The sequence below is a fragment of the Dermochelys coriacea genome, chromosome 1, assembly GCF_009764565.3.
Source record: "Dermochelys coriacea isolate rDerCor1 chromosome 1, rDerCor1.pri.v4, whole genome shotgun sequence".
Taxonomy (NCBI): Eukaryota; Metazoa; Chordata; order Testudines; family Dermochelyidae; genus Dermochelys; species Dermochelys coriacea.
In genome coordinates, this window is record NC_050068.2 from 47,301,137 (window position 1) to 47,316,259 (window position 15,123).

At 43.5% G+C, this 15,123-nt stretch overlaps 1 protein-coding gene across 12 annotated transcripts in view; it reads left to right on the forward strand.

Moving 5' to 3' along the window:
- The window catches only part of B3GLCT (beta 3-glucosyltransferase), a 146,358-nt gene that overhangs the window by 38,853 nt on the left and 92,382 nt on the right, over positions 1–15,123 (forward strand). Inside the window, exons 2-3 of one of the 12 annotated variants that reach the window (XM_043504380.1) lie at positions 8,775–8,941; positions 10,315–10,417. The exons of 9 other annotated variants lie outside the window; for them this stretch is intronic. In XM_043504380.1, coding sequence (XP_043360315.1) covers positions 10,415–10,417 — 3 coding nt within the window. In that variant the 5' untranslated portion in view covers positions 8,775–8,941; positions 10,315–10,414. The remainder of the gene's footprint in view (positions 1–8,774; positions 8,942–10,314; positions 10,418–15,123) is intronic. 2 more of the 12 variants (XM_038389711.2, XM_043504379.1) reach the window with 2 other exon arrangements.

Below are 15,123 nucleotides of genomic sequence, written 5' to 3' on the forward strand. Positions count from 1 at the left end.
CAGCACTGGTGCCAGTCAGGACGCTACCCCAGGACTCTGCACGAGTTGCCCACAACCAGCACCTAGAGTGGCAGACTGCACAGACCTTGCTGTTCCACAGATCCTCTGCCATGTGAACTAGTGCCCCTGCCAGGGTTAGGGCCAGGCACATTGCACTGAAAATCCAGTCCCTATGGTCCTGTTGCCCTGCGCCAGCAATGGCAGAGCTGCAGTGGGCAGGGGTTCAGCCCCTGAGGACACAAACAGCCCGCACCCAGAACCAGTCACCAAAATGAACCAGAAACATGAGTGCAGCTGCCAGTCTGTGTTGCCCCAGCCAAGAGGGGGTCAGTGGCCCACATGCTGCAGTGGGGGGGCACACAGGACTCATCAGGGGATACACACGTGGAGGGGTGACACCCCCCCACTCCCACCACAAACATGGGGAGGGGTGACACACACACCCTTACCCATTTCTCACACGTGGCGGGTGATATTTGACTGACCCTCCCTGCTCAATGCTCAGTGCCCTTCATGCCTGTCTGGGCCCTGGGGACAGGTCCACTTTTCCCAGTACCTGGCGCTGCGTCTTCCCAGTCTCCCCACTGGCTCTAGTGGCACCTCAGCCCAGCTTGGGGCCACCGTTGCCACCCACCCACACGCACTCATCAGCCACCACAGTTCTCAGTGTGCAGTTAGTGCTGGCTGTAGATGGGCCTGGGGGTGGGGAGCAGGGCCCTGCTGGCCAAGCCGGGGTTGGCCCTGGAGCCAGCAAGTGGCAGGTGGGTGGGGGCTGCACTGATGGACCTTGCCCCATGCGCTGCTGCATCACCTCGCTGCCTTCTTGCACACGCACCCCCATTGGCTGCTGAACACCCCCCCCCACTTACTGCCAGTGGGTGGGCAGCTGGTGAGCAGAGATTTGACCAGCAGGACCCGTCACAGTGCTGCAGCTGTGGCCATCCCCTTGTGGGCCCCTTCTGAGTGTAGGCCCAGCACTTTGGTGTCATTGCAAACCCAGTGCTGTCCACACCAGCACTTAGGTCAGTGTAATTTACGTTGCTCGGGGGGATGGCTCATTCATACTCCTGAGCGACATAAGTTATACCGACATAAGTGTTAGTGTGTACAAGCCCTTAGTTTCTGTCATTTCAGCCTGTAATTTCATCACTGCAGATTGTTCCTTTAGTGGCCGTTATTTCTGTTTAAAAAAATGAGTTAATACAATGTGTGCTGAAATTGTGTGTGTAAACGAATGTCATGCCATGCTGCCTGAGCAGAGATGTATTTATTCTTTCTTAGCTTCTGTGAAGTAACGAATCTGCATAAAGAAAAGGAGTACTTGTGGCACCTTAGAGGCTAACAAATTTATTTGAGCATAAGGTTTTGTAAGCTACAGCTCACTTTGTTGGATGCATGCAGTGGAAAATCCACTGCATGCATCCAATGAAGTGAGCTGTAGCTCATGAAAGCTTATGCTCAAATAAATTTGTTAGCCTCTAAGGTGCCACAAGTACTCCTTTTCTTTTTGCGGATACAGACTAACACGTCTGCTACTCTGAAACAAATCTGCATAAGACTTTTTATACTCTATAATGCTCATCTTTTGCTACAGCCTAAATCTTACTTTCATATATTTCTAGTCCTGTTTACAAGAGAGACAGAAATTTGTGGAGTTGCCCCTTTAGACTGAACTGTTAGCCTAAATTTGGCAGGGTTCTTTTCATTAGGAATAGAAGTTTGTGGCACAAGTCTTGGTGTAACTTCATTTATGTGTTTTTTAAAAAGTCAGTATTGTTTCTCTGAACACAGTAGAAACAACAGTATCCTTGCCCAGAAATCCCCTAGTCTAGCACTCCAGTGAGCTCGGTGCCCAAGAAGTTCTGTCCTTCTGCTTCCTTTCAGGGTAATGTTCACAACTTTCTCTTGCCTGTCTGCCACCAGTGTGCACAGTCTGTAAATTGCTATTCTGGGGGAATTCTGCATCAAGGAATTAAAAATTCTGTGCACAATATTTTAAAATTCTGCATATTTTATTTGTCAAAATAACACTATATAATCATGTCAGTTTCAGTTATTTTGGTAATTTATTTCAGAATAGCTATCAGCAACTATGCCTAATAGTACAGATACACAAAAATTCCTCCAGGAGTAGAGTGTTAAGGAAACCCCTATGACAACCCAGTTCCTGTTTCTCTGCTCCCTCCCCGCAGAGCCCAGTAGGGGGGCCAGACACCCTCTCCCCACCTGACTCCAGCTGGGTCCCCCCCACCCAGACACTCGCGTGCCTTCCCCCCAGCCCAGACACTTACACCCTCTCCCTGCCAAGACCTCAGGGATCCAGAGGGAGAAACAGCTTGATGCTGAGTCCTTGGCTTGTGTGGAGTTTCCTGCACACCGCCTCCTTCCTTAAGGGCATACTAGGAACTGCAGCTGCCAGGAACCCTCCAGCTCCTCCTGCCCCACCACCTACGCAGTGTCCTCTACTTGTGAGCTTGCTCTGCCAGGTCCAGCAGCCCCTAGTGGCGGCCAGTAATGGTGCATAATTCCCCCAGGAGTATTAACCTACTGGGCTGCTTAGTACCTTGAGCAGTAGTCTCTGTTTGCAACTGTATTTACTACACAAGAGGCTGGATTGCTCCTCCCCTTGGGTTTGAAAGAGGGTGCTGGACACACCCATAGGCTTAATGAGGTCTTTGTGGTTTTGGATCCAAGGGTCTTCTGATGTCACACCTTTCAGCATAAGGATATCATGGACCTGTGAACATTTGCAACATTTAATTTGAAAAGTTAATTAAGCAAATGTTATATTGTTGTCTTTGTTCTATGCAAACCCATTTTTAAAAATAGCTATTTCTGTAACCACAATGCTTTAATTGCCTCGTTTCCTTTTTACTTTTTATATGTATCTTTTGCTTTATGTGCCTAGTGTATTGTTTTCTTTGCAAGGAAAAGGACTAGACTTCTTTTTAAATGAAAAGTGAAATTCCCTTTCATGAGGTCCTATATTGGCTTTATTATGAAAGGACTTGTCTGAGTCCTCTCTAGTTTGTGAGTGGAAAAGGTCGGACACAAAGTGGTTTGGAGTATTTTTCAGTGTGGATTCTACTGTAGGTGTGCATGCGTCTAATGCATGTGAGGTCGGAGTTTATTTAGTAGTCATGTCCACTGGGTCTGCGCATGCACCCTTGTGCAAGGACATAAAGGGCAGAGTGGATGTGACCCTCCTTCAGTTCCTCCTTACCTGTGGCAGTGAGATGGAACCTCGCAAGTGTCTGACCTACTACTTTTGAGATTCATACTTACCTTTTAGGCACTTCTTCAGCCTCCTTATCTCTGTTCATTTTTAATTTGAACATTCCTTAAAAGCCAAAGCTCTCTGTACACACCCCTTTGCAGCAAAGCAAGGCAACCCAGGCCAACTGCCCTGGTGAACTCTAACCATTGTTTCATGTTCTCTATGTATATAAATCTCCCCACTGTATTTTCCACTGAATGCATCGGATGAAGTGAGCTATAGCTCATGAAAGCTTATGCTCTAACAAATTTGTTAGTCTCTAAGGTGCCACAAGTACTCCTTTTCTTTTTGCGAATACAGACTAACACGGCTGCTACTCTGAAACCTCTAAAACTTCTATAAGTCCTGCCTGACTTGTGATGGACTCATCCTTGTGATCAACTGACATAGCTGATGCCTTTTCTGTCTGGGGGACAGTTACATCCCTGATAAGTATTTAGTGTGTAAACCCTTCTCATTGAGGCCTGGGTTGAGGCCTGGGTAAGGAACGGTGTCTGTTTGTCAGAGGGTGGAGATGGATGGCAGGAGGGAGATCACTTGATCCTTACCTGTTAGGTTCACTCCCTCTGGGGCACCTGGCATTGGCCACTGTCAGTAGACAGGATACTGGGCTGGATGAACCTTTGGTCTGACCCAATATCGCCATTCTTATGTTCTTATGGGTGGCAGAAACTACACCTATTCTAGCAATTGATTCACATTGCCTTGAGGCAAGAGGCCACAACCTCTTAGCAATCCAAACGGTCATTCTCAATGAGTGACCCTCTGAGTAGACCTCAGACCCAGGGGTCCAGCAGTGAAAGGAGGGCAGGGAAGAAACTCCACTGAAAATGGGTGCCTATCATCCCAGCATTGGGGCCATTGGCATCAGCTACAACTGTTTCAAGACAAACCCTGTCAGCCACTTTGAGGGTGAACCCAGAGCCAGGACTGGAGATCCCTCTTGTAGGATGTGTGTAGGTTAAGTATAAAATTAAAGAATTAAAATTAGTTTATTGGTTAAGGAAATAGATAGATAGATAGATGCTGTAAAGAAAGGGCCTGACTAGCAAATAGAAGGAAGGCCTTGAAAATAATGAGTTATAAAGTGAAAAGGAATGAGGCAGGGAGGATGTCTGGTTCAAAAAATAACTCATGAGATAAGGAGAAGTTTCTAAAAAGTAGACCTTTGATCAATAGGGTGTCTGCAGATGGTTTTAAATCACACAAAAAATTTGTCTTAAAGGAGCCAACATGGACCTTTGCGCCCCCATACCAGTGTTATCTCCTATGTGAACCCAGGTGCAATGAAAAAGCTGTTGGTCAGCAGGAAGGAGGGGAAGAGATAAAGAGGAAAGGCTTTGGGAAGAAAGGAGGTTGTAAGTCTTATCTGGATTAAGACTGGAAATAAAGATGAACTATCTCAAATTGTTTTTTATCTGAAGTCAGTAATTGGCAGTGACATCACTTGTTTGTTATAAAAAGTCCGCTCTTAAAGGGTTCATTGCTAATAGCTGCATGACCATGCTGGAGCTGACCAACATGGATCTAAACAGCCCTGGGTTTTGCCTGTTTGTGAGTATCTTGATGAAATGCTTATAAATGTTTTGTTACTATTTGAGTGTAGTAAATTGCTTATTTTAGCCTTTTTAGGCATGTTTAGAGCAACTGCATATTGGCCTTTGGATTTAATAAAGGAATTTATGGTTAAATTGGTGTTTGATTTCTCATATTAATAATTTCAAATATGATTAATAATTCCAACATGCTGCAACAAAAGAAACATTAGCAGTAGAGGGTCACCTAGCCACAACATGGTCATTACATATATATGATGCCACTCTGGCCTTACTGGCCCTAGTGGGACCATCCACTGAAGTGTTCTGCAGCAGGTCACCCTCCCGTAGGTCCAGGAGGAGGAGGAGGAGACTGGGGTCCCAGGTGGCATCACTGCCTAGGGCACTGCCTCCAGAGCCAGACATCAGTACCCAAGAACTGGGAGCAGTTCCCCCAGTCTCCACCGAAGCAGTTGCTGTCATCTCCTGACATGGCATTCACACCAGCCCCATCTCCAGTGGTTGATGATTTTAAGGCTTTTCAGGATCTTCTCAGCTCTCACTGCGGAGACCCTGAATATTGAAATGATGGCCATACAGGCAAAGTCACACAAACATTCTTTGACATCTTGAATGTGGACCCAAGAACAAATGGATATAAACTGGCCGTGAACAAATTTAGGCTCTAAATTAGGCAAAGGTTTCTAACCATCAGAGGAGTGAAGTTCTGGCACAGCATTCCCAGGGGAGCAGTGGAGGACATAAAACCTAACTAGCTTCAGGAATGAGCTTGATAAGTTTATGGAGTGGATGTTATGATGGGAATGTCTACAATGGCATGTGACCCATTGGCGACTGCCAGTAGCAAAAATCCCCAGTGGCCAAAAATGGGACAATAGATGGGGAAAGCTCTGAGTTACTACAGAGAATTCTTTCCCAGGCATCTTCCTGGTGGGACTTGCCCATATGCTCATGGCTTAACTGATTGCCATATATGGGGTCGGGAAGGAATATCCCCCTGGTCAGATTGGCAGACACTAGAGCTTTTTTGCCTTTCTCTGCAGCAGGGGGCATAGGTCACTTGCAGCTTTAAACTAATGCAATTGGTGGAGTCTCTGTAATTTGAAGTCTTTAAACTGTGTCTAACAGGGCATAGCAGAGTCTCCTTTGCTTCTGCTCTGCTCCAAAAAACACTCAGAGACCTTCAGGTTCAGCAATCAATAGTTCAGTTTATTTACAGTGTGCAATCCCACCATCTTCTCATCCTATACAGCATGGGGATTTCAGCCTTGAGGACTCCTTAGCCTCTGCACCCAGGAGGGAAGAGCTACCACTCTGGCTTCCCCGCTGCCTCCTTCCTCTGGGCCTTTATATAGCCCCTTGCTAATTAGGCTGGCAGCTATTTCCTGTTTGTCAACCAGGTGCAGGTTTCTCTAGCCAGCTCCAATTTACCTCCCTTAATTGGAGCCGGTGTGACAGAGGGCTGGCTCAGGAGTTCCTGCCCAGCACACTGTCACACCGTGATTTGAGGACCACCCAAATCCAGGCTCATTGGTAGCTGCATTAGTGCAGGAAAAGTCCAAAATCAACAAAAGGCACACCCAGGGACAAGGACCCCCAAAAAGCTAGATGTGTTTGGGTCATATGCCTTATTGAAGCTAAGTGTGGCAAACCTTCAGGCATTATTTGCAAGATGTAATTTCCTTATGTGATAGAGGGTGATCACTTGGTGAAAGTGCCACAGGATTCAAGGGAGGAATTAAAGGAGATTATCAGAAAAGGTGAAATGGTGACCAGAACTGCAATACAGGAAGCCATGGATGCTTCTGAGGTAATCATGAGTTTGATGGCCACAGCTGTGACTATGAGGTTTGCCTTTTGACTGTAAGCATCCAGAATTCCAATACAGACTCTTTTAACCACATACAGATTCAAGGAGCTTGGTCCCCAGATGACAATGAATTATATATGAAAGTCCTGCAGCTCAAAATCCTCAGATTGTCCTGTATATAGTGTCCCTACATGTTCTCTGGAACTCAGTGGTGCAAATTTTCACAAACATGACAAGTGTGCAGTACTTAAACAAAGGGATGCTCATTTCTCACATCTTTGTCTAGAAGCCATCAAGCTCTGCACATGGTGATGTTTCAATGGGTGACCACATTGGTCCTTCACCTTCTAGGGGTCAGCAACAACTTGACCAGTATCTTAAGCAGGCAGTCAATGACCAGCCAGGAATGGTCCTTGCACAGATCCTTTCTAAAACTGATATTCTGCTATTGGGGAATCTCCTCCCCCAGACTATTTTGCCTCCAAAAACAATGCCAAATGTCAAAATTCTTCTTCCAGGAGAAGACTAACCAATGATTGTTGCCAGATGCCTTCCTTCTACAGTGGAACAGAGTCTTGCTCTACACTTTTCCACTGATTCCTAGAGAATATCCAAGATCAGGAGAGATAGGACCATGGTGGTTGTTGCCCTGAATTGGGTGAGGCAGTCTTGGCTGACAAACCTGTTACAAATTGCCTGTTCAGTCTTCAGTTGAGCTCATGCTCTGTACAGGTCCAGGAAATTTTGGCTCAGAACAGGAGAAATCTAAATGGAACAGGTTCTCAATATGGGCAGCCCAGCGTGGCTGGGTCTCAGTCCAAGACTTGATACTGAAGATCCTTGACTACCTACTACACTTAGAACAGGCTGGCCTGTTGTTCAGCTCTAATAGTCCACTTCACGGTAGCTTCAGTTTGCCACCTGCTTGTACAGTTGTCAAGGTGGATTTAAATCACTAGGTGGAAAGCCTTTATACAAATCATCGATTTTAATCAACTTTTCCATTTGTACTTTTATTTTCTAGAGAATGGTCCATTGTCATTGGTTCCTATAGCGATTAAAACAAGTTGATTTACAGTGAAATAGAGCCTTTACACTAGATTTGGTACATCTTTTTGCTACTTAGGAAGGTGTGCTATAATTATACACATTTAATTAAGTAATTACATAGCGAAATATTTTCGGATTCTTATTGTACATTTTTAGTATGTTAGAAAATGGTGAATGGTATTGCTTATTTACTAGATAATTAACTTTTGGTCATGATTTGTGTCAAGCTTCATTAGTATGATAACTAATTTAAAAAAATCTATTTTTATTAAAGCAACTTTAAATGTTTTGGATACATAAGCTCTTATCAAAAGATTTTTCACGTTTACAGCTAAATGAGTTATTAAAGGAACTGAGGGATTAATTTTAGTCGGTGAATTAAGATGATAATGCAGGTCAGGCGTATTTGAAAATTTTCCTAGGCTAAGTGAAAGTGATTGGCACTTAAGTTCCTGCATGCCGAAGGCTATGTCTACACTAGAGAGCTTACAGCAGTGCAGCTGTAAGATCTCTAGTATAGCCACACTAAGCCGATGGGAGAGAGCTCTCCCGTCTACATAACTACCGCTGCTCATCGGGGGTAGATTAATTATGTTGACAGAAGAAGCTCTCCCACCAACATAGCGTTGTACACACCAGCGCTTATGGCAGTGTGACGTATGTTGCTCAGGGGTTTGTTTTTTTCACATCCCTGAGCGACATAAATTATACTGGTTTCAGAATAGCAGCCGTGTTAGTCTGTATTCGCAAAAAGAAAAGCAGTACTTGTGGCACCTTAGAGACTAACAAATTTATTAGAGCATAAGCTTTCGTGAGCTACAGCTCACTTGCATCCAATGAAGTGAGCTGTAGCTCACGAAAGCTTATGCTCTAATAAATTTGTTAGTCTCTAAGGTGCCACAAGTACTGCTTTTCTTTTTATAAATTATACTGACATAAGCTATGTCTACACTACCACTTAAGTCTCTTGAAAATGAGACGAGTCTCCTAAGTTACTTAGTCTGTCCATCAAACTTTTAGAACTATAAGTTCTAGATCTAGTTTTAGATCTCATCTCCTCTCCCCTCATTTTTATTCATAGGCTGGAAGAGAAAAGGATTGATTTTCCTGTTTTTTCAGCTCCCAGTTGATTTCTCAACTTTGAATGAAGTACTCCAATGAAGAAAATATTCTGTGTGCCTCTTTAATCGCTATAGGAACCAATGACAATGGACCGTTCTTTAGAAAATAAAAGTACAAATGGAAAAGGTGATTAAAATTGATGATTTATATAAAGGCTTTCCACCTAGTGATTTAAATCCACCTTGACAACTGTACAGAAGAGGCACTACTGAAGAGGTTACTACTGTAAAAAAACTGGTTCAGCACTTCAGTAAACTCTGGTCCCAGCTACTTAACTGGTGATGCACACCAGTTCAGTGGTGTGACTTTCTTAGCAAACATATACGGCTTGAATGTTTCATTTCTAGCCCTGAAATTTATTATGATTGATTATTAGATGCCCATTTAAAAGTAGCATCTTCTTCAGCAGTGAGGCATTTACCCTAGTATGTTGAATTGAGAATATTGCCAAGAAAATGAGGTGAAGTATTGGGTATTTCTTTCTTCAATGTCTCTTAAGAGACTTCTAAATTTCAACAACAATAGCAGTACAGTAGCAATCTTTCTGCAGCTTGTCCAAGGCTATGGAAATAGTTTTCAGTATATTCATCTTATCTTCTACATTTCTCTTTAGTCCAGTGTTGACTACTTTGACTGTGTTAGTTCCATCTGTTTTGGCATGATTTTCTTCACAAATTGTCATCTGAATAGGCTGGTTCTTAATAAATACAAAACAAGTCAATCACTGAATTCCATAATACATCTTGGAGATGAATTAGTTGGGATCACCCTGCTCTCTTTAGTGAAGCTGAAGCAAAGTGATTGTTACAGAAAATGTTGCAATTTCAACAACATTTTCCTTTATTCATGGAGTTGAACTTAAGTCTTTAGCTAAAAGATGCATCAGATGAGCACTGCACCCATATGTTTATAAGCTTCAGGTTCCATTCTTCAAGATTTCTTGCCTTTGCTACATTTTGCAGCATTATCTGTGACAAAGCTACATATAAGTACTACACATACATGTAAGGTTTGATTTTTTTGTTCAGTTTCTTATAGCTTTTACTGCTGTTACTTTTAAATATTATGCTGTATGGCCATTCCCTGATGTATAATTTTTTTTCTGCAAGATAGAAAACCCCATCTTTTGTTTCATACAAACACATTACTAGAACATTGTATACATTGCTTCACCCCTCAAGACTCAGCTTTATGAATTTCCCATCCATTTTTTTTTGCACACTGTTCAATTTTTTTCTCATACAGGAATCTTCTGCCAATGTTTGCTCTGCTGGGTGGAGAGTAGCCTGGTTGTAATGATTGAACCCTATGAGATGTTTGTCCTGAAGAGGATAAAAGGGAGAATATATTGTGTAAATGAACTGTGAGCAATCCTTTCATCTATGGAGTCTTTCTGGAATTTGCTGGTCTTGATTAGGAACTCATCCATGTTTTTATTGGTTGATTGAAGAAAATCTTTTGTTTAAATACAGATAATTTACTATCTGATGTATGCTTAGTTGCAGTACTGCCTGTGTACCAGCAGATGACTGAAGTTGTAGACATTGCAGATGATGGACGTTCATAACCCGTTATGTCTAAGCTGGACCTTGAAACAAAATGGTAAAAAAAAAGTCACTCACTCACTATTACTCAGTACACTGCTTTTTTTTTTTTAAGACTGTAAATGAAAGATTCCGCTTACTACAGGTATTTTTACCATCGTTTATATGACATAATTTATTCTAAACCCAGTTTTATAGGTAAAATAATAAATCATAAGAGTTATTTAAACCTATTTAAACCTTTATCTCTAGCAACACACCAAACAGCTTGAAAAAACCCTATTTTAAATGTTAAAATTCATAAGTGACTAATAAACATTGCTTTTAAACAGGAAATCTTTACTTAGGATGTTCGATTATATTGAGCAATAAAATTAATCAGAAGCCCTGTAGTAATGGTAAAAATGCAGCTGATAAATACTCCCACAACAAAGTAATATACCAATTATATTTTGAACACAAACATTTTGAAATTCATCAGTAAGTGTAATCCACCCAAAACACAATTTATGACAATAATCTGTTATCCTTTACAAGCACAGTAAGTCATGGTAGGCAGTCCATAACAATGGTCCAAAAATAAGTTTACTAACCAGTTGATCCTGATTGTTCAGACTTGTCCACATCATCTTCAAAGTTGTTGCTTTCTGAAGAATATTTTATATATTATTTCATTCTGACAACCAGGTCTTGCATCTCTTTATGCACTGTTTATTTTGACAAGTGTTCCTTTTTTACCTAGAAATACAGAAATTCCTTGAAAATATTCCCACGTTAGTCTTTTTTATAACCTCTAGCCATGGCAGTTTTTTCCCCGTCAGTTCCCAGGTGTTGAAATCAATACTAGAAGCTTCACTCTGAAGAATGTTGTTTCTTTTTTCCAAGTGTCCTGCTCTGCTACCAGTGTTGCTCATTGCCAGTTGTGCACGCTTTCTCTTTTGTTACCAGGGGCGGGGGGGGAGAGACGAGACAGGGAGGAAGAACTGACAACAATCCAAGACTTTTGCGGTGTAACCCACATGCCTTTCATACTGTGGTGTTTTATTTAGTTAGAGAGGAGGCAGTTGAGAAATTAATGGATTTCTGTTTGTATCTCTCTCTGTGTACACATGCAAACAGATTAAGTAAGTGGCTTTACTCTTAGTGCCCAGAATCATGGGTGGTGGGTAGCATAGGCAGGGGAAGGCTGTGTCTCCCCAAACAGCCTGGCATGGCCCTGCTCACACTCCGCTCCCAGGCCCCCTCCTGCCTACTTCCAGTTCCCTTCCCGCTCTTCTGTGGCTGAGAGGCCGGGGCAGGCAGGCTGGGGCCGGTGTGCACAAGACCCCCATGCCATGCCATGCTGCCCATCTGTCTGTCTGGTGCTGGGGCTGCGCTGCCTGCTCTGGCCGGGGATGGGTGGGGCCTCAGGCAGAGGAGGAGGGGCTGGGGTGCCTCCTCAAGGGTGCGTTCACCCACCGTGCATGCCAAGAACCATCCAGAAAAAAAGTGCTGGTAGTTACTGAGCAGATCAGTGCTTTTCTGTGAGCTGGAGAGTAAGTTTCCATAGTGGATGGAGCCATACATATTCATAATTTGAAAGCTGAGCCAATCAGAGGGTGTCAAGGCTGATTCCCCACTCTGGCACTTCAAGTGCAGAAGGTGGGGGCCGGCAAAGATTCAAAAAATTTATACTGGCCATTCCAGGCTTGTGTTAAACTCCCAAGGTTACAGCTTTTCTCTGACCTTGGATGGGTAGATGCTGCCACCATCTAAGTGCAAAACTCCCTTTTAGAACCCAAGAAGGTGCACTTGGGAATTCCTTCCTGTGTGGTACCCTCAGGCCCCTTCACCCCCCCTTCCCCCGGGAAGAGTTGAGAAAGAAAACAAAGGAAATCAGCTGTGTTGCTCTCCCAGAGGAGAGACAGGACTGGATCTATGCTGTAAAAAGCTTTGGGCCAGGTATGAAAATTATCAGATCATACCTAGAAACTACTCATTTGAAACCCCAGATATGCAAGATACTTTCTATCTTTTCCCAAATCATGTCTTCAAACCTTGTTTGCCTTATACAGTCTTCCTAGTTTCAGGGCTGCCCCAGGTTCCACAGCTCTGGGGCAGCCCTGTCATGCAGATTTTCCCTAGGCAGGGGACATGAGGACTTCCAGACTCCTGGGCTGTCTAGAATCCCAAGGAGCCAACTGGTCCTTGAATCTGGAAGCCTTCGGGTCTTTGGCTCCAGGGCAGTCTGCATGGTAGGGCGCCCCTGGAACTGCATACCATGTTAACCCAACCCAGGAATTCCAGGCTCCCTGTTCAGTGACAGTGAGTTTAGAAGCCCTGGTAGCTCACACCACTTTCAGGCTCACTGTCAGACCCGGATGTGGAGGTCATGCCTAGTGGTTGGAGCAGGAGTCAGGCAGCCAGGTATTGGAATCCAGGTCAAAGGCTAGATGTCAGAGCCAGAATTAGAGGCCAGGAATCGGAGTTGAGAGTTAGAACCAGGTTATCTGGAGTCAGGCAAGGCTGGGTCCAAGGCAGGAGCAGTGTGGGAGCAAGGCTAGGAACAAGCAGGCGCAAGAGCTGTTACAGCTGTGGGCAAATACTTTGAAGAGCCACCAAACTGCTGCTTCTGGGCTTAGGAGCTGGTCTATTGACTTTTCCCACTAATACCACAGAGAGTAGCAAATCAGGCAGCCTGCTACAGGCAAGCTGCACTTATTAGGTTGCCCAGAGACTGCTGCAGGTCCAGATTCCTTACACTCCCAGCTCCAAGGTAAGGAGCCTGGAAAGTCTGGCATGGTAGGGCTGTCCCAGAGCTGCAGACCCTACAAGTCTGGGGTCCTCAGCCCTCAGAGCAGACTGCATGGCAAGTCTCCATATCAGTCTGCCACGCAAGCTGGCAGGGAGCCCTGCCTATGCTTGCCTGAAAGTTCATCAAATGAGACTCGATTTTTTTGAGAGAAATTTTGGGTTTGAGCAGGTATTTTCCAGCACAACTGTTTCATCAGAAAATTTCTGACTAGCTCAAGTTATAACCTACTTCCCACCTTTGCCTCCTGTCTATCTAAATTGTAGCTGTTAGCATTCTTGCTCGCTCAACACTTCAGCCTCATCGCATATCTCCCTTTTTCCCTTAAAAATGCTTTTACTCGCTTCTTGTCTGTCACCTCATCAGATGCAAGCTCTTTGTCCTTGCTTTCAATTCATTATGTAATCTTGTTGCACATGTATCTCAGCTTTCATTTCTTTCTTTCCTCCTCCCTTGGGCCCTGGCAGTCTTCCCAATCTTCTCCCCTTATTGCTCCCTTTTGGCTGTATTCCCTTCTTAGTTTTATGCCCTCTATCATCCTGTGCCAAGAGCAGTCTCTCTTCTGCTTGTATGTATTCTTGTACTTCAAATGCTTCCTTAACACCCACTTCTAGGAATACTTTTTATCTTATCCCAAATCATGTCTTCAAACCTTGTTTGCCTTATACTGTAAGATACATAGGTAGATAGAGATAGATATATGACGTAATTTCTAATAAACATAATTGATGCTTATTTGTAATGAGTGCAATTCACCACCCACTGCTTGTTCCCTCAACTCTTCCTTTTGTGTCTTGTAGGTAGTAATTGGATAATTATATATTTCTAAAGTTTTCTAACCTAGATGAAAAACCACTGTACGCCTTTGTGTATACTTACACGAATGTCATCCCAGTCACACATTCTCTGGCAGCATTGTTTACGCTTCAAGGCAGCAGTGACACCTGTCATTGTTCATTTTTGAATGTATTGCTTAGCTTGCTGATATTCATTCACCTTTAACCTCAGCATACTGATGTTCATCATGCTTTCATCATGGTGCACACACAGACACCAGTAGCTTTTAGTCTGTTGTTGAAAATGTAAAAGGATCCAAATTTCTTTCCAGAAAGAGGGAACTATTCAGAGCATATGCTTTAATGTAGTTTACTGCTTGTATGTTATCCACTATAGCATTAAGGCACTAGGACTTTGATGATGGATTCCACAATGAGTGACAGTCACTCTAGGTGACATGCACTTTACCTTCTGCTGAAAGCCGGACCGTGCACCCATCATGGCCGGAGCACCATCGGTACAGATACAGAGATTTTTCCACTCGGTGCCATTGCTTTTGAAAAAGGCATTTACCTTATTGAAAACGTCCTATGCTGTTGCTGTTGTTTTAAGTTGTTCACAGAATAAGAATTCGTGCTTAACATCCCAGGCATTAACATACTGTATGAGCGCTATCAATTGTGCACAGTTAGTAACATTAGTAGTTTCATCAAGTTGCAGGCTGAACATACTGAAAGCAGAATGTTGAATTTCATGCACAGCTTGTTCTTTGATATCTTCAGACATCTCACGTATTCTGCGTTTCACAGTTTCCATTCAACATGGAAAGTATATTAAGCTTTTTGGCAGTATTGCCATTGCCAAGCATAAGAGACACAATGTCTTTGCATGCTGATAGAGCAAGCTCCTCACCTATCATAGCGACACAACATAAGAGGGCTCCACAGCTGAGGACGTTTGCTATTGGAAACCTCCACCTGAATCAAGCCTGGCTTTCTTTGTTGCTTCTTCTCAGCGTTTGGAAAAATCCACATTTCAGATTTTTATGCTCAGGATGTCGAGTTTCAAGATGTCGCTGCAATTTGCATGGTTTCTTCAGTTCATCAGACAAAACTTTGTAGCAAATGATGTATTGCGTTTTTTCAATACTGGAGGTGACAATGCTGGTAAAACTGTGTTTAATGTAAGACTCTAAG